General features: G+C 32.4%; 3 protein-coding genes across 3 annotated transcripts; all 3 read right to left on the bottom strand.

Annotated features, from left to right (window-relative positions):
• Window positions 1–174: 174 nt before the first annotated feature.
• Window positions 175–3,831, bottom strand: LOC125201459 (indole-3-glycerol phosphate synthase, chloroplastic-like). Its single transcript, XM_048099584.2, has 10 exons — window positions 3,464–3,831; window positions 2,503–2,763; window positions 2,233–2,409; window positions 1,895–1,969; window positions 1,760–1,804; window positions 1,506–1,670; window positions 1,266–1,344; window positions 1,074–1,156; window positions 917–985; window positions 175–445 (listed from the first exon to the last, which is right to left on the bottom strand). Exons 1-10 carry the CDS (start codon window positions 3,653–3,655, stop codon window positions 362–364), a joined length of 1,230 nt encoding a protein of 409 aa, XP_047955541.1. The 5' UTR covers window positions 3,656–3,831; the 3' UTR covers window positions 175–361.
• Window positions 3,832–8,858: 5,027 nt separating this feature from the next.
• On the bottom strand, window positions 8,859–12,994 carry LOC125202651 (E3 ubiquitin-protein ligase RGLG2-like). Its single transcript, XM_048101100.1, has 12 exons — window positions 12,862–12,994; window positions 11,710–11,946; window positions 11,186–11,270; window positions 10,972–11,112; window positions 10,771–10,884; window positions 10,599–10,696; window positions 10,283–10,362; window positions 10,055–10,160; window positions 9,823–9,950; window positions 9,540–9,723; window positions 9,270–9,326; window positions 8,859–9,177 (listed from the first exon to the last, which is right to left on the bottom strand). Exons 2-12 carry the CDS (start codon window positions 11,932–11,934, stop codon window positions 9,097–9,099), a joined length of 1,299 nt encoding a protein of 432 aa, XP_047957057.1. The 5' UTR covers window positions 11,935–11,946; window positions 12,862–12,994; the 3' UTR covers window positions 8,859–9,096.
• A 2,196-nt stretch (window positions 12,995–15,190) lies between these two features.
• On the bottom strand, window positions 15,191–16,883 carry LOC148932185 (uncharacterized). Its single transcript, XM_089065023.1, has 2 exons — window positions 16,869–16,883; window positions 15,191–15,556 (listed from the first exon to the last, which is right to left on the bottom strand). The coding sequence occupies exons 1-2, from the start codon at window positions 16,881–16,883 to the stop codon at window positions 15,191–15,193; spliced, it is 381 nt and encodes a 126-aa protein (XP_088921149.1).
• Window positions 16,884–18,460: the final 1,577 nt, after the last annotated feature.

Genomic DNA, 18,460 nt, shown 5'->3' with positions numbered 1-18,460 from the left:
CAAATATGAACTGGATTTGGCCAATTCATTTCATCATGACCATTTTCTAATGTATAGTATCTGTCAAAATACACTATATATTAATATTATCTATGATAATGTTGAAGCAAAAATGAAAAATCGCATATGTAAAACACAGCCGCAAACATATAGTAGAAAATTTCCAAAAAAGAATTGACAAGAAAAGGGAAATCTCTTATTAAATATAGATAAAAATGTGTTCCATGCAACTACAGAACTGTTGTGCAGCAAACTTGCCACTATCTGTTCCATCTTTTACTACAGTTTCGACGAAAATAATCAGACAACGCTGCCAAGAGTAGTCGCCATGCCACGCCGAAAAAGTGGATGTCAATGAACATCACAGAGAAATATCTTTACCAAAAAGTTGAGCTATTCCAGCAGTAGGATCTTCCTGCTTAACAAGCGACTCGCCCACCAGCACCTGTTAAAACCACAAGACGACGCATGAGTGCTCAGATACACAATGTACAGTGGTTACTAGGGTTGAAAATGAGCCGATCAACAACTTTTGGTGCTCAAGAACATATATAGCGGCCATAAAGACACAGAAGAGACTCCAACTCCCATCTTGTGGCAGTTGGTTTTGCCACTTCCCTATTTTTTAAAGAACTCATGGTCAATTATAGATTATTTGTAGCCTCAATTAAGAAAATTCTCAAAGTTTAGCACGTACAAAGAATAAGTCGAAGCTGAGACTACAAACTGAAAAACGGTGAATGTTTAACATAAACTGTATTAGCATTATTTAACCATAGAACTTTATCATTTTTTGGTGGTCAAATAGATAGTACTAATGTAATTTCAGTATGACAGGATGAATAAATGAGCATTTTCATTTTCCAAGCAAAAGATTTGAATATAGGTGCATTGATGAATAGCTGTTACTACTTACTGCTTTAACACCGGCTTCTTGGACATAAGCAATATCTGCAGGTGTGAAAAGTCCAGACTCTCCAACAACCTGAGAATTTCATTAAATAGTACCGATATGAGCAAACGTAAAATAAGGAGAATAGAAAGATTTTTAAGCTACTTGAAGGACTGCTTACCGTAATTCCTTTCTCGATTATCTTTTGTCCCCGCTCGCCTTCAAGAAGCTTTTTGGTATTGGCGATGTCAAGCTCAAATGTTTCTAAATGTGGAAATAATGATCATTCTCATTATGCATGTATAAATATGTATCTTTGCACCGTTTTGCTGTTGATAGTTGAAACTCGTATATTAGAGATGCAAATATATACCTAGGTTACGATTATTAATGCCAATAAGTTCGATCCCCTCAATCGCTAAGACACGATCGAACTCTCTCTCATCGTGTACCTAGAAGTTGGAAGATCGACTGGGTGAGTGAGTACACATTAGTACCAAATTACTGAATAAATAAATTGCCCTAAATAGACGATCATAAAATCAGAGTTCGTGATTCATAAAAGCATCTTAGTACATGAAATAGCTCGTGGAAAAAAATGAAAAGGTCAAACCTCAACCAATGCTGTCATCCCGAACAGTTTGCAAATCTTAGTCATGTACTTGAGATCCAGATCAGGCAAGACTGCAGCAATCAGAAGAATTGCGTCTGCACCTTTTACCCGAGCATAGTAGATTTGCCATGCATCTATCACAAATTCTTTACACAACAGAGGGCACTGGGTTCGAGTTTGCAGAAGTCGGTTAACATATTACCAAAAGAAGCATTAAACTAAACATATTGAGATACCGATAGAAGATCACAAACCTGTACTCCAGAATTCCGAATGAGCTCTAAATTCTCAAAGCCTCCCTTAATTGTGAGAAAAAAACCCTCCAATTAGCCAACCACATACGTAAGGTGTATCAAAGTTGAGAAAAAGTAAAATGTATAAACTCATACTTGGAAGTACTTCGCGTCGGTCAAAACACTAAGGCAAGCTGCTCCACCTTTTTCATAGGCTTTAGCAATCTGAACCTGTAAAGCCATCCAAAAGACACATGTTCGCCATTTTACTATATTTCCCTTGAATAAAGAAAGAAATTCCACTATTGTCTCTTGGATGCTTTGTTGATATGGGAAATAAATAAATTAGAAGTAAAGAAAGCCTAAACAGTTATAATTTGTTACGTCATTTCACAATGTCGGATGGGGTATAGATGCGATATTTTATCAATGCTGACACGACCAATAATTTAGAGCACCCACATGGATGATGAAGAATATATATGTAGACTTACAGGATCGAAATTCTCTCTCAGAATTCCTCTGCTCGGAGAAGCCTTCTTCACTTCAGCAATTAAGCCAGGAAAACCAGTCCTTGCATTCGCCGCTTTCAGAGCTCCAATAAAATCTCTAGCTGGTGGTGCTTTATCCAGCAGTTTCTTCAGCACCGCATACGGCTTCTTCTCTTTCATCTACCATTTAAATCCAACAACACATTTACATAAATCACAATACACAAATACAAGCCCCTGTACAAAGCTACTTAGCAAATATCAGAAAAACACCTGAGTGACTTCAACGTCCTTATTCCACACGATCTCTTCAAGAATATTGCGGGGAGTGTTTCCTTCATTCTGCAAGCGAAACTCGAAAGGACCAACATAATGTTGCGGAGGTCCAGATGATGGCCGCCTCCTAATTTTAATACCTTGACTCGCAGCAACTTCGTCTTGGTACATCCCAACCTCCCACTCTTTTGTTTTGAGAGCATCTACTTCAGGAGCGCTAGTTTCGGATGCAGTTGACGAGCCATCTTTCACCTCGAACTACATATACAAGAGATGAACGCTCAATCAATCCAACAAAACTACAATCACTATCATATCCAATTTTAGTCCATATCTCAATATGTTCATATAGTAGTAGTACTTAAAGTTGCAACCATTTCTCTATTTTTCAATCTAGAAATAACAACACAAATCTATTCACTTTCCATGATTGAGTGTCATTCCGGTCATCAGTTACAATAGGATATAAATCGAGCAAGATTTAGCTAGAAATTATCAAGGGCCTTGAGATATCCCAAAGTTCCAACCTGTTTTAGTATACCATGATTAACCCCTATACAATATTTATCTATATAAGCTGATCTTCAAAAGTAAACAAGACATGTACCAATCAAGCACCCCATTATAAATTATGATCCACATAGCTTCACATATCAAGCTCAAAACCCTTAGATATTTAAGAAAAGCAAAAGGGATTAATCTGCAATTCTTCAAACCTCTTGTTATATCTTCCACATTCAAACAGCATAGCCACTATTACTTAACCCCAAATCCCATCAGAAAGATTGCAACTTTAAACAAATTAAACATTATATACATCAAAACTTAGTAAAATCCCAACAGCAAGATAGCAGCTTTATACAAATGAAACACTACAAAACAACAAAAACTTGGGAAAATCCACCAAATTAAGGCTCACTCCTCCACACAAACTAAAATGTTAAGTTAATCTGCCCACCTGTTGAGATTTAATGGCGGGAAATGAAATTTTCCCCAAAAATGACTGATTATTCTTGTGGGCCTGCGGCATAAGCCTGAAAATTGAAGAATTTTTGGGAATGGGATTGAGTGATTGCCGAAAAGAGAAGCCAGCCGTTGCTCTTGGAGTAGGCGAAGTTGCTCGCAAGGAAATCAAATTCAAGCTCTCCATGGATGGATGTTGTAGGTGAATAAGAGATGTATTGTATATATCTATCTACGTTCAGAAAATTGAAGCAAAATCGAGTTCTAGCGGAGATTTTCAGTTGTGAAGGATGTTTGGTGTGAAGGATCTTTTGCCTTTGGGAATTTTAATCCGGTGACAAATGTGGGGACTAAATTCTTGTATATGCAAATTGTAATAAATGAAGATGTCCCAAATTTGAAATAGTCGAATTTTATGGCAAATAATTTACTCCCTCCGTCCCGTGTCTCATTGACTTTTCTGTCCTCTTTTTATAAAAATGATAAAAAATAGTTAAAGAGGAGAAATGGTAAATTAAAAGAGAGAATAATATATATAGAGAAAAGTCTTATCTACATTATTGTCTCTCTTATTTTACCATTTCTCCACTTTAACTATTTTTTATTATTTATTATAAAAAGAGGGTAGAAAAGTCAATAGGACTGCTAAAGCGGGACGGAGGGAGTACTTTTTTTTAGTAAACTTTTGGTTGTATTACATTCTCAAAGTCTTCAAAATTAATGTGTGAGAGATAAATGTTACTCCGCAATCGCATAATTCATAAAGAATTTGATCCACGTCGGTATTACTAGCTTTTTTATTCTATTCATTTAATTAATTTAATTCAATTCTAGTATCCAAAAAATATTAATTTCTATTATTATTTTTACATAGCATAAATTAAAGATTGTTTTATCTACTTTCTGAATAAATTCAAAAAATAAATAAAAGAATAAATCTAATTTTGATTTTTTTTTCACGTGCACTTGACGTGTGCACAGTAAATACAAAGAAAATTTAATGTTTAAGATACTAATCCCTCCGTCCCTAAAAAAGTATTCCTGCAATATTAGGTTCGGCATGAATTTTAATATACTCCATAATTGATAAATTAAGAGAGGAATAAAAAGTAAAAGTAGAGAAGTATAATGGTATAAGTTGTAACTAAAGGATGTGTAGGTGTAATGTACTGTTTAATTATTTTAAAATTTGAAAATTTATATTTTTCAAAAATAGACTAATTAAAATAGAAAATTAGTTTATATTTTTTAGAGATAGAATGAAATATTAATGAGTAGGAGTATGTGTTAATTGGATTAGTTATGCTGATCATTGTCATGTCACTTGTGGGCTGCGGCCCACGAGATTACGTAGAACGCTAATAGTAATAGATTCTACTTCTAATCATTTTTTATGTATTAAGAATTAAAAACTATTATTGATATAAAATAAGTCGTAATGCTCGCAAAAATTATGTTCCACTGCATTTCTCAATATAAGTTTTAATTATCTATTCAAAAATATTTTATGTCAGATCATCTTTAATCTATCTATCCAATATATAAAAGGAGAGTTTTGGAGATATTTAAGAAAATGCCCATTTAAAATAAGTATTTAAATGAATTAAAAATATATAATTTAAATGTGCTTGATCGTGAGGTTAGCAAAACGTGTGAATTAAAATATATACTCCAATATTTTAGCATATAAATGGATTTTGTTTGGATTTTGTTTCTTTTAATACTTTCTTTGTGAATGCTTCCACGTATACTAAATAATATGCTTCCTACCATCAAAATAATACTACCATTCAAATGTGATTAAGTGTTAAATTAAAAATATATAATCTATAGACAGAATATATAAAAGGGGAGTTTTGGAGAAATTTATGACATTTAGTCTAAAAGATTATATTAAATTAAATATATATAAATTAAAGGCCATTAAATATGTGATTAAGTGGAGTAAATGGAAGGTTTTTAGCCTTAATTTTAAATATTATAAGTTTTGGATATAAATTTAAATATTTGTAAATTTTGGATGATAATGATGAAATTGATTTTAATTTTAAAGTTATAGTGTATAAAGAAATTTTAAAAAATGATGAGTAATTATCTTCTTTATTGTGATAGATTTTTATCTTCCTACTACATGACTTAATGTTTAAACATTATATTATGTAATTTGTTTCAAATTTATTATGCTTCAATGTTGATTTGTATAGATTTTTTATTCTCATATAACTAAAATTGTTACTCATATTGTTCATTGTTAATATTAATTCTAACTTTATTTAATTAATTTAAAATTAAAAATTAATGTTTTTAAAATATATTAATTTGTGCATAGTACATGGGTGATACTAGTGGTATTTTAAAACCCAAAATTGAGTAGGTAAAGTAGTTCTTATGGTATTTTAAAATTATCCTATTTTGGTTTTTTTAGTAAAAATATACCTATTTTTAGGTTTATACTAAAATAAATTTAAATTATTTTTTAAATTTCTGAGAATAAAAAAGAGAAGTGGATAGAAAATATAAAAGTTTGAATTTAGTATAAATAGTTGAAGTAAAATTATTTTTTGATTTGTGACATTTACTTTAAAATAAGTTTGAGTTTAATGTAGATGGTTTAAGATGCTTTTAATAGTATAAGATTGTGTATTTTTTTGCGACATAATAAAGAATGGTATAAAATGTTTACATACAATTAAAAACGAATTTCTCCAAAAAGATTAACTTGGTTGATTATGTATAAAAATCAAAAAACCTTGGACATGTCATATTAGGATTTTTGGGCTGTTGAGGCAAAAACAATTGGGTGTTATACTGTTATTTAACTTGGTTACAATCTTATAAATGATTGGGCCTAATCCATATTCAATTAAAAAAAATTAAACTATTTAATGAAGACAATCAATTGTATGATATGGTAATTTTTATTTACTTGCAATTGTATGATATCATTATATATAGTTATAGATGTATAAAGTCTGAACATAGAGAACTTACGATTTTGAGGAAACATAAGTGGAGTTCACATACTAGAAATTGCATTTAGATTCTTCACAAATTCAATTTTTAATTAGTTGGTAGTACTAGTTTAATTGTTCAAATTAAGGGATGGTATTAGTTTCGAATTAATTAATGAATAAATGAGACAATGATATCATGAGTATAACAATATTGTGTGAATTTTCAAAGTAATGAATGTTATTAGTTTCCAATTAGTGCACATATTTAAACTAAGATATTGGTAATCTATCGTTTTAAGGCCCCTTGAAATAATCATATAGATTTAATCTCATAGTCATTGTCATTTGTTCTTTGTTTCAACTTATGGTATTTATTGACGAAACATTCTATAAAATTACTGCGAAGATATGCTGAAAAGGTAAGAAAATTGATGGAATCTAAAATTCTCTGAAAAAAATCATGAGCTTTTAGGAAACATATATTAATATGAACACCTCCCAAAAAACAAACCAAGAAAATGGAAATTACTATAGTATGGTAAGTGGTAACCTATCGAATTCGGATTAATTAAGCATTTGATAGCTAACGTGTTACGTAATAGAAATATTGTTTATTATAAAATAATTTAAATAAACACACGTTTTGTGTTTACACATAAAGTTTCCAATTATATACATAATTATTCATCTAATAGCAATCATAATTCTACTAATTAATATTGATGACACGTAGTTATTTTCTACATCTCCAATTGAAAAGCTTCTTATATTTTAGCTACCAAAACAAAATTTTACCAGAATATTTATCTCAAGATCCAAGTTTGGAAGTAAAAAACTCTAGTATTTTATAAATACTTGTTAATCAGAACCTTTATTAATTATGACCTGTTTAAAACACTTATTAATCTATAAACTCAAACCAAACACGGATCACACCCAAATAGAAAACATATAAATCCCATTTATGAATAAGGAAAACAATCTCCACAATCCAAATCCATATATATACCATATATACAAAATCCCAAGTATATATACACACAACACACACTTCAATACTTAAAAGAAAAAAAGCTTTTCCTCATCACATGAAATATCCCTTTAATTGCTTCACAAGTTGACTCCCTCAAACCTCAAAATCCCACAAAAAATCCCCTAAAATCCAAAACCACTTTTCTTCCTCTTCACATTTCACAGCAACAAGAAGCAAAGGTACTCACTTTTGCCACCCTATTAATGGCTTTTCACATCTCTCCAAAGTATTTTTCTCATGATCAAATTAAAAATCTCAATTAATTCTTGATTATATCTAATCATATGCATTTTCTTGCATGTCGAATAACAGCCTCGAAGAGGAAGACATGTATCGTTCGAAGGGCTTCGATTCTAACCAAAATCTTTTAGCAGGCTACGACGATGAGTCTCTGGTTTACGAAGGCGAGTCAAAGAAGAAGCCGGCGCCGGGAGAGAAAGCGGTTCATTTGATCCCACTGGTTTTGATCTTCTGTGGCTTGGTGCTTTGGTGGTTCTCACATCCTGTTAAGTTGCATTAATTTCATTATTAATGCAATTATTGTTATTGTATTTTTTTTATGTTGAAAGGTGTAATTTAACCAATCATGATGGTTATTTACTATATATACGTGCTATACTATATGATTTGTGGTTGTGGTTTTAGTTGAATCGCGTGCTTAGATTGGGAGTTTGACTTAACCCCTAACTTCATCTTTGTTTCGATCCGGTCAAGACCCGACTGGTTGAATGAATAACACGAGTGTTAATAAAATTTAGATAGACAGAAAACTGAGAAAGTGTCTCATTAAGGGCGAATATTAATTGTAAATACAGAAACTTGCACACTTTTTTGGACGCCTTGTAAAGTAATTGTTGCACAATTTTAGTGAAAGAAGAGAATATTACCACAAATACTAATATTAATAAATAAAAATCATTTTTTAATTGAAAATTGCTACTTAATTATTTTTATTTTATTCAAATTAGTACTTTTTAAAAGAAAATACGACCGTACATATTCTTTTTATTAAGTGCATTATTGAAGTATATGGGCACCAATTATAGGAGGAGCATGTTCGTTTCAAATTTCAATGGATTAAATTTGATTTGAGTCTTTTGAATGTCCTCGATTGGATACCAATCGAGTTCAATTTAATAATTAATTTCGAGTCAGAATTCATCTTCACAATTTTGTTATAACAAAAATAATATTGGATAATCGATGGTCAATCTTAAATAATCTAAAGTCTATATAAAATTATTAATCTTGTCCACAATCAATAGTCTTTTTATTTTCCATTTTAGCCAATTACAACAGAGAAATTTGAAGCTATATTTCCCTAAGATATTTTCAATTTTATATTGGATAAAGACCTTTAAACTCGTAATAAAATATTAAAATCAATAGAATTGCAAAAGGAATTAATAAGCACTACTACTATATTCCAGAATATCATAATAGTAGCATTCTTCAACTAAAACAAGACATAATTCTTATTCGTGAAAAAATAACAATAGAATAATAAAAGAAGCATATGTACAAAAATAATGCTGAAGAAATTCATCTTATATCTAGTCAGTAATAAGCAGGTTTCACAGTGACCATCCATTGCATATTTCTGCATTGAGAGATGAAGTAGAGCGTTAAACGAGTGATCGTCTAGTAGAGCTTTATCCTCGTGTGAATCGTCATCCGACAAATTGGACACGACGAGAGATCTTGCCCACATTCGCAGCAGGTCTGTTCAATACATGAGAGAGGGGGAGAGAATGAATTGAGGATGATTATATGTGCAGCATATCGTTCAACATAAAGAAAGAGTAACGTCGTACCTGGTGTCCGCAGCCAAATGCCATATCCTTCGGTTCAGTGATGCAGATTGGACAGAGCTGTAAAGATGAATGGAAGTTTATATCTTGTGCAAAACACTAAACAACGTAGTTGGATCTCTACGTCCCTTTAGATGTAACCGTAATAACATTAATTAACCAAAAACAGACAATCATGTGAGAAGTGAAAAGAATTGAAAGTTCGTGTATTTAGAGGCATAATTTTTAGTTCATGTGCAAAACGAGAATCAAGTGAAAATATGGATTTCTTACATGGTTCTCAGAAGAAGAATGGCTTCCAGATTGGCTTGTTCTTAAAACTGGCTCACGCTCACTAGAAGAAGGCGCGCTTGGCTGGAAACTGTTCGAGCGGGAAGGTTTTGGCGTGGAGAAAGAAGCTGCACCATACAGAGGAGGAGGGAGAGGAACCCGATCTATACCTTTCCCTCTTGAAGCACTGGTTCACGTTTCAATTATGGTAAGAGATTGCAACAAAAATCCCACAAAGAAATTGAAAATAAGGAACTAAACAAAACACTTATGGATGAGGATTAACCCAAGAATATTAAGCTCGAGTGTTGCTTTGTATTGAGAAGGTATTTCCATCAAAGCTGAAAGTGCAAACTCGGCCTCTTTACGGGAAGGGTCCATGTTTTTCGACATAATATCTGTGAAGTTTACGAACTACACGTGCGGGATAAAAGTAGAATTAGATTTCACATCGGTAAAATTATGTTTTTTCCTCTGAAAATTTGTCATCAAGAAAGAGTTGGATGAGATTAATATACCTGAAAATTGTCGAAGGCACGAGCAGGAATATTGTCGTCAAATTCCTTCATCATATCCCAAGGCCCATCTCCAACTCCCACCAATATTATTGATAAGGGGTACTCACTGTAAAATAAACAGTAGAGCAAGATAAAAACCGAGGAATTTAGAGTTCAAATCATGATCGAATTTAGATAACTGCTTGTACATCCTTCAAAAACACTATATGATGACTACGAGTAAAGTACCTTGCTTTGACAATTGCATCAACCGTTTTCTTCTCTTGGGGACTTAACTGGCCACGATCAGTGTCAACACTTCTCGTGACCTGACATCATGAAATAGGAAAATAAAATTACAAAGAAGATTTAGAAATCTATGGATGCGTGAGTTGTTGCAAGTGGTGAAAGCTATACTACTTGATTTTGAAAACATTAATAAACAAGACTGACCAAAAACAAACTCTTTACAATCACAGACTGAAACTTTTCGGGGAAACTTACCACTTTTTATTGACATATAGATAATTTAGATCAGGGCATCAAAAAGGGACATTAATCTAACCTGCCCATCAGCTATAATCACTAATACGTGGTACTGGCCACCGCTCTGTTCCACAATAGTGATAGCCATTTCAATAACAGGAGCAAAAGATGTTGGTCCTGTAGAGAAGAAACGGAGATATTGTTACCAGAAAAAACCAATTATAATTAAATCACAAGGCTCGGACATGAACCTGCTAGTCGCAACTGGGGAACTAGCTCTCTATATCGCGACATTACTTCCTCAAAACCCTCACAAAATCTCTCGTCCGGGAAAAAGCTGAAGACTTCTTGGTCATGTGTCGAAGCTGTCAAATATTACAACAATAATAAGATCAAGACCAACTTTTTCTTGCTGTGGAGTGTCAGAACCAATAAGACACTCGAGAGTATACCATCTCCAAATCCGAAGCAAGGAATCAAATTGTCTTCATCGAATTTGGATAGTGTTCTTCCGATGATTGATATGGCTTGTTCATAGGGATTCTGCTCATCGCCAATGTGGTGCAAACTTCTCCTATGAAATGACCTGGCACCTGAGACCAAAGGAAATTGCAATAAACCAACTACTTTACTTCCAAAGCATTTGTTGCCCGGGAGAGTCTATACCAGTCCACTCATTGCTCTTGGTGAAATCAATACCAACTATTAAATTTGAGGATTCCAGACCAGCACGTGCAAGGGCGTCCGTAACCTACAGCAACCAAGAACTCATTGAGCAGAGTCATTCAATAAATTGCTACTAGGAACCATTCAGAAAGTAAATAAAACAATGGGAATTTTTTTTTTTGAAAACCAACAGAGTCCACCATTGTTCCAAACAAAAACCGTAAATCTATCAAATGTGTTTGATGGCAAAGCTGCCACAGTGCCACACTGAGGCTGTACAACAACATAAGACAACTAGATCACAGAAGCTTTTATGTGCATAAACTCCTAATAGTTTGGTACAACATGCAGCAGGACAATATTGCCTGATTACAAAATGCATTAGACGTATCGAGACAGTAAGTAAAAAGCAGGGTTCTTCGTAAGTCATTTAAATACTAAACGTGTAAGAAGTTCTTACTTCAGGTAACTCTAACTTCTAAGTTCAATAATTAATATTCAGATCTATGCAAGAATAGTTGTACCTGATCAATGTTACTGTAATTGTCATCTATTCTCGAGTACTTCCTCTCCAGCCTTCTCTTGGATTCTGGGGGTGGATCACCGTAGCTCGGAGTTGGAGGAGCATAGTTGTGACTAGACTGAGGATATGATGACTGCGGATAGGCATTATGGCTATATGAATTTGAACTGGATGCATAAGATGTGTACCGGCCTGATAATGACCTTTTCGAACTCCTGTTACCCATTAGCTCTTGAACCTAAAAAGACATACTTTCATTGAACAAGAATGCACTAAAACAGAAAATTGAATCTGTCCACCAATACAAGCACATATCATAGCATTCCGATCAAACGAACAATTGTCAACGTAGAAAGTTTTAGATGCTTGGAGAGTGTTTCTTTGTGAGCTTCATTTTACCTAACATCCAACAAGAATACGATGCAACTACGCTTGGCTCGAACCTCTATACCTATTGAGCTTTTTATTCGGCTCATCTTTACATAAAGAATTTCTCTATCAAATGGATATATTTACATGTGAAAGATACATATGGGGGCAGTTTCACATTTGTGAGATGAATTAAGTAATCAACTATAAACAAAAGAGAAATAGAAAATGGGAACCAATACAAATAAGACACCTTGAACCAATACCAAGTTATAACTACAAAAAAAGACTTCATTGCTAAATTGTAAATAAAGGTAAAAAAAATCATTGATATTCAAAACCAAATCTTTACAAAGTCCAATTTACCAGAACAAAATAATTAGGGCACACACGAATTATAGCGAAATCAGAAGGAACCAATCCTCCCATTAAAGGACGGATGATGATAGAAACCAATACCTTGAAAATCTAATAAAATTCTTACTCCAAGATTGAGTCTTTATTGGAGCTTTTTTAGTAAACATATAAAAGCATACCCAAAAAATTTATTGGCATATAAAAACAGTTCAAGAATCAGCTCATTCTCTGCATCTAAATAAACCCATCAAACTTCGAACATTTTCACATTAAAATAACCAAGGAAAATTATTAGGAAAAAAAATGTATAGATAACCTAACATGAACAGGGGAAAATTGAAATAACAATTTGCCAGATATATAGCATGAAAAATTTAAAAGCTATGAACTTTTATATCAGTTCAATTGTTGTAGAATCCTTCCTCACCTCGTTACTGCAGTTTCAACACTCTACCTCTGCGCATTTGAGTGACGGTGAAGAGAGAGAGAGAGAGAAGAGAATTAAACTACAATTGTGAAAGCTTTTTGTCGATAAAGTCACATGTGATATTTAATTGACGTGTTGCTTGATTGAATAAAATCATTTACGGTGTATATATATTATTTAGTTCTTATTAATTTGATTAATTCCTTATAATTTTATTTAACTTTAATTAATACAGTGTGATATGGTAAGATGTGATAGGATATCTTATCCTCCATTAAAATAAATAAAGTGATTGTGAATTGTTTGAACCAAATAAAGGTCACCTCATAAGAATATATTTTGGATATACATAACAATAGGAGCCATAATGAAATAGAAATAAGACAGCTTAATGTGAGTGGAGTACATGTTTGTTCATAAACTAAATTGGGTTGATGAGTAAATAAGCTTGAAATTTTACATTGTTAAATTAAATGAAAATACCATGACCGACTAGCTAGGTATAATTTATTAATTAATTTTGTTTTGTACAATGTTTAGTAGAAGTGAATGTAATTCGTTGACCTAATTTTGTTCACATTGGGCAAAAGCTTATAGAAGTCGTCACGACAAAGAAATAAATGTAGTAAGAGTATTTGATTATAACCCAACTCCATGAAGACGATTTCATAAGTAAGTCATTTTCAATTTATCGCTTTCATTTTCTACATGTTTTTAATCTAATAATATTTAAGTGAATTGATATCTCTATCAATAACTTTATGGATTAGGATAAGCTCCTTTTGTTTCTCGCATTTGGACGATAATAAGATTGATGATCCTCTTAATCTCTCCTATATATATATATTGCATCCCCATGATCCTCTTATTTATCTAAATAAAGTTTTAATTGAATGATACTACTAAATATCCGATGCTTTCAAGCTCCAAATGCGATTATGTTCATAAATCCTAAATGGTCTCTATGTATAACTCGTCACGTAAATAATACTTCCTCCGTCCCATAAAAATATGAGTAATGAACATGATACGTGAATTAAGATAAAATTGGTAAAGCAAGAGAGATTAGGAGAGTTGTATAGTAAAGTAAGAGAGTGGGGGATAATGATAGTTAAAATAGTGACAGTGGATAGTGGAACCTACATTACTAAAGTGATATAACTTTTCAAAAATGGATTGCACATATTGTTGTGGGAAGAACGAAAATGAAAAGTGCACATATTTTTATGTGACAGAGGGAGTAGTGTGCTTTATATGTACTGAAATGCACTTAATGAATAAATGATCTAATTTAACTCATACTTCATCCGTTCCACAAGAATGTTCATTTTTTGTTAGATACGAATTTTAATAAGTAATGCGTATATATGTAAACGAAAGTGAGTGAAATTAAAATTAATAAAATATGTGGCATATATGTTAAATAAGTGAAAGAAAGAAATTTCATATATGTGACCTAATGTAATGTGATTTTTGGTTGCTAATAATTATAAAGTTAACCATTGCATTTATATGCTCAAACAAGTTAGAGTTTTTTCTACTATTAGAAATTTGTTGTGTTTCAAAACATTATCATATTAGAACTATTTGTTTTTTTTTTCTCAAACAAAATACATCAGACGATAGACGTAAACTCCATGATTACGTAAAATAATTGTTTGTTGAATATTACTCATAACATTTGACTTTAGGATAAGAAAATTACAGTCATGATTAGGTTTTTGGTTAGACGCTTTGAGATGAAGATATCTTTTTGGATTTGAGTTTTTTGCAATCAAATCAAATAAATAATTATTTTATGACATTTTTAATAAAGATAAGATATACAATAAAATAATCTGACTGGAGTGAATTAAAAGTGCTTTTTAAAGTGAATTGTCCAAAAGATTCTCCACACAATAATACAAAATTGTCCAATAAGCTTGAACACTTTTATATGTGTCGAAAAATAAATAAACAAAAGTATTATTGCTGCACTAGCTTTTGTATGGTAAAAAGGGAAGATACTTTGGATTATCTATTGCAAAAGACACTTTGTAGTATTATATAGAGTAAAGGCCAAAATTGATCCTGAACATATGGTCATTTTACGTTTTTGGTCCTAAATATTATCTTTTGGATTTTTTGATCCTGAACATATAGAAATTTGATCATTTTGGTCCTCTGTCAATATTTCCGTTAAAAACTAACGGTCAAAGGGTTTAATCACGATTTTGACCAAATTAAACTCTTAATTGTGATTTTTTACTCTCTAATCAATTCCCTAATTATTTTTATAAATATTCTAAAACCCATTGTCTCCTTCGGCTCGGATACATCACCACCTCCTTCACCGCCGTGGAAGCTCATCCTCATCCTCCGCCAATCCTTGCAACTCAACATCATCCCACGGGGAGCAATCTTGAGCGCGAATTCGCTCAAGCAACGCGTCGTACTCCTCCACCGTGTGGAAGCTCAGGCTCCTCTTCCCGTCTCTGAAATCCAGCACGTCCTCTCGCAGCGTATAGCAGCTTTTGGAGTGTGTGAGATCTGCATTGGTAGGGGGAGGATGATCTGGAACATCGATTGATGGTGGAGTGAAAGTGGTGGTGTTGGTGTTGGCGATGTGTGATGCTAGTAATTCATCCCAAGCTGCAGATCTGCTTTGGAAGCCATGCCTCAGCTCTTCTCTAATACTCATCGATCCCGTTATCGCCTTCGAAGTTATGGAACCCCAATCTTACCGTCGCCGTCGCCGTCGCCGTCGCCACCGCCACCGAAACTGCTTTAGAATATTTATAAAATAATTAGGGAATTTAATTAGGGAGTAAAAAATCAGAATTAAAAGTTTAATTTGGTCAAAATCGGGATTAAACCCATAGACCGTTAGTTTTTGACGGAAATGTTGACGGAGGACCAAAATGATCAAATTTTCATATGTTCAGGACCAAAATGATCAATTTTTCATATGTTCAGGACCAAAAAATCCAAAAGATAATGTTTAGGACCAAAATCGTAAAATGGTCATATGTTCAGGACCAATTTTGGCCTTTACTCTATTATATATATTCAAAATAGATTCCGTCTGCTTCTTTTAATTAAAAAAACACCATCTCCGTCCCATAATCGGAGTCGCTCTTATTATGAGCATGGGTTTTAATAAACGCAAAGAATAATAAGTTGGGAAAGTTAATTAGTGGAATATGAGACTCACTCTTTTATATTGATTTTATAATAAAATGTGAATGAAGTGAGTTAGTGGAATGTGAGACCTACTTACCATGGTAAAAATGAAGTGTGACTCTTATTGTGGGACGGACCAAAATGACAAAGTGCGGCTCTTATTGTGAGACGGAGGGAGCATATTGTCTCCAGTGGCAGAGCCAGGAATTTTATGGTGGAGGGTCCAAGAAGAGAAAAATTTTAGCGCTCATTGTTAATAAATGTAGGTATTTCTTGATGATTTTGTTATCAAAATTAGTCGTAAGAAGACCCTTTTATATTTTGTTTTTTTCATCATTTAGAATTAGAAAATCTTAAAAATAAAGGAATGTTTTCGGGTATTTAGTACACAAGATATAAATGCATATCAAGAAAATTTAATCAAATCAAGAATTATAGATATAAGAACTTTGTGATAACCTTAAAAAGAATTCTACCTACTAATAAAATTAAGTTTTTCATAAGTAGAGCACTTATTTAAATGTACATATTAAACTTTTTTGATAAAACTATTAATTATATTACAATACTAAATAAAAAAAAGTAGTTTAAAAATGTGTATTATAATATTTACAAGTTATTGAACAAATTATATCCTTTACAAGTCATGAATTAAACACATATCTAAAAGCATCTCTAAAATATAATTTGACAAAAGAAAAATAGAATATAGCATTGGATAATAATATACAAATAATCATCCATAGTGATTAGGTAAATATTGCAATTTATTTGACAATAAACGACTTACTAACATTTGGCAAAAAATTTAAAAAGCAAGTCATGGCTGAGAATCGACATAGCACCTCCCCAAAAACCATAATCTGTAGCCGGCATCCCTTACCAACTGCACTACCAAATCATTTGATTAATGCTACTAATATACAGTATATTATACTTATATTTCCGATGGCTGGGGCCCAAGGGCCCCCATGCCCAAGCGTAGCTCCGCCCCTGATTGTCTCCGTCCACAATTCATAAATACATGCCCTCATTATCTTCTTTTCGATTTGTCCGGCATTAGACATATCTTATTTATATTACTAAAATGTTAGGACTTATGCTCCATTAATATTTTTTTACCCTTTTTTTTTTTTCTCAATACTCAAACAAACTGTGAAACAGTTATGAAATTGCATGGATATAAAACTAAACAGTCATGCAATTTTCTGGATTGAACAACACATTGAAATTATAATTAAAATTTTGTCAAACTTTTTTAGGCTGTAAACAACTTTTATTCAGTACAGTAATTAAAAAAGTCGTACCAAGAAGGCCCCCAAAAATTTGCAACACTGTCATGTTATGGAGGGCCCAGTGGGCCGTAACTTAGCAATTGCTATGGCCCATCTTTGTTTATGCATAGAGAATCAAATCACAACAATTCCCTACTTAATTAAATTCGTGAGTGGATCAATTGATCTCGCTCTATCTGCAATTTAATTTGTTCTGCTTCACTCGATCTCCCTAAGGCTCATAAGTGTAACGATGGAGGAATGATGAAATGGCTGATGATCACATTGGATAATTTTTTGAATTCTAGGTTATGCATTTTTATGGTTTGGAAAGAAATTGAGCTTAAAAAGTAATTTCCACTCACATTTTATTACTATAAAACTAGTAGAGTATTAAAAGTAAAACTCAAATGCAACTAACTTTTTCAACTCACTTTAATTTCATTTCTTAAAACTTGTGTCCAGTTAACACGTGACAAAATTTAAGGGACCGAGGGATTACTACTAGGGCTCGTTTGATTGCCATGTTAGAAAAAAATAAGATAGTTATGTTAAGATAGTATTTTTGGGTAGATAGTAAGATAGTGTCAGATATTATTTTTATAATGTTGTTTGATTAACAAAATAGTTTTTTTAGATAAAAATTATAAGGACAAAAATATCCTTATGTATTTAATTTCTTTTATCGATCTTAATTGTATTATTGGTTTATTAAATAAATTTGATGACTCACGATTTATTATTACTATTAATTATAGCAAAATTGATTTAATTATTCTTTATTAAGACACATAATTAAAACTTAATTATGTTCATCTTCTTCTCTAAATCTTAACAATTCCATCCTAGATCATATTCAAAATATCATAAAAAATTATCATAAAGAAGATTTGTAAGACAACACAAACCCATAGAATTTTGTCGATAGAACACATAACAAATCGAGATCCCAACCCCAAATCAACGAGAAATCGATGAGTTGCGAAAATAAAAAAAAGAGTGTAGTTAGAAAAATCCTCATATGAGGTGGATGAAGAAATATTCTATGAAATCTGTGGGCGAGAAACTACAATTAAACAGCGGTGAGGCTTTGACAGCAACTCGCAAAAGCAACACCACTACTACCTTCGGGAGAGAAGATGGAAGCACTTTGGTCTTCTTGG

Source organism: Salvia hispanica, chromosome 2 (genome assembly GCF_029641045.1).
Source record: "Salvia hispanica isolate PSC_SH4W2 chromosome 2, Shi_PSC_v1, whole genome shotgun sequence".
Classification (NCBI taxonomy): domain Eukaryota; kingdom Viridiplantae; phylum Streptophyta; class Magnoliopsida; order Lamiales; family Lamiaceae; genus Salvia; species Salvia hispanica.
The sequence above is the reverse complement of the archived record's forward strand: the minus strand, read 5'-3'. Positions and strand labels throughout refer to the sequence as shown.

Coding starts and splice junctions, on each gene's coding strand:
- LOC125202651 (XM_048101100.1), bottom strand. CDS start 11,934: ATGGGTAACAGGAGTTCGAAAAGGTCATTATCAGGCCGGTACACATCT. Junction 11,271..11,709: donor ATTACAGTAACATTGATCAG/GTACAACTATTC, acceptor TGGTTGCTGTAG/GTTACGGACGCCCTTGCACG. Junction 10,697..10,770: donor TCCCCAGTTGCGACTAGCAG/GTTCATGTCCGA, acceptor TCTTCTCTACAG/GACCAACATCTTTTGCTCCT.
- LOC125201459 (XM_048099584.2), bottom strand. CDS start 3,655: ATGGAGAGCTTGAATTTGATTTCCTTGCGAGCAACTTCGCCTACTCCA. Junction 2,410..2,502: donor AGGACGTTGAAGTCACTCAG/GTGTTTTTCTGA, acceptor TTTAAATGGTAG/ATGAAAGAGAAGAAGCCGTA. Junction 986..1,073: donor TAATCGAGAAAGGAATTACG/GTAAGCAGTCCT, acceptor TGAAATTCTCAG/GTTGTTGGAGAGTCTGGACT.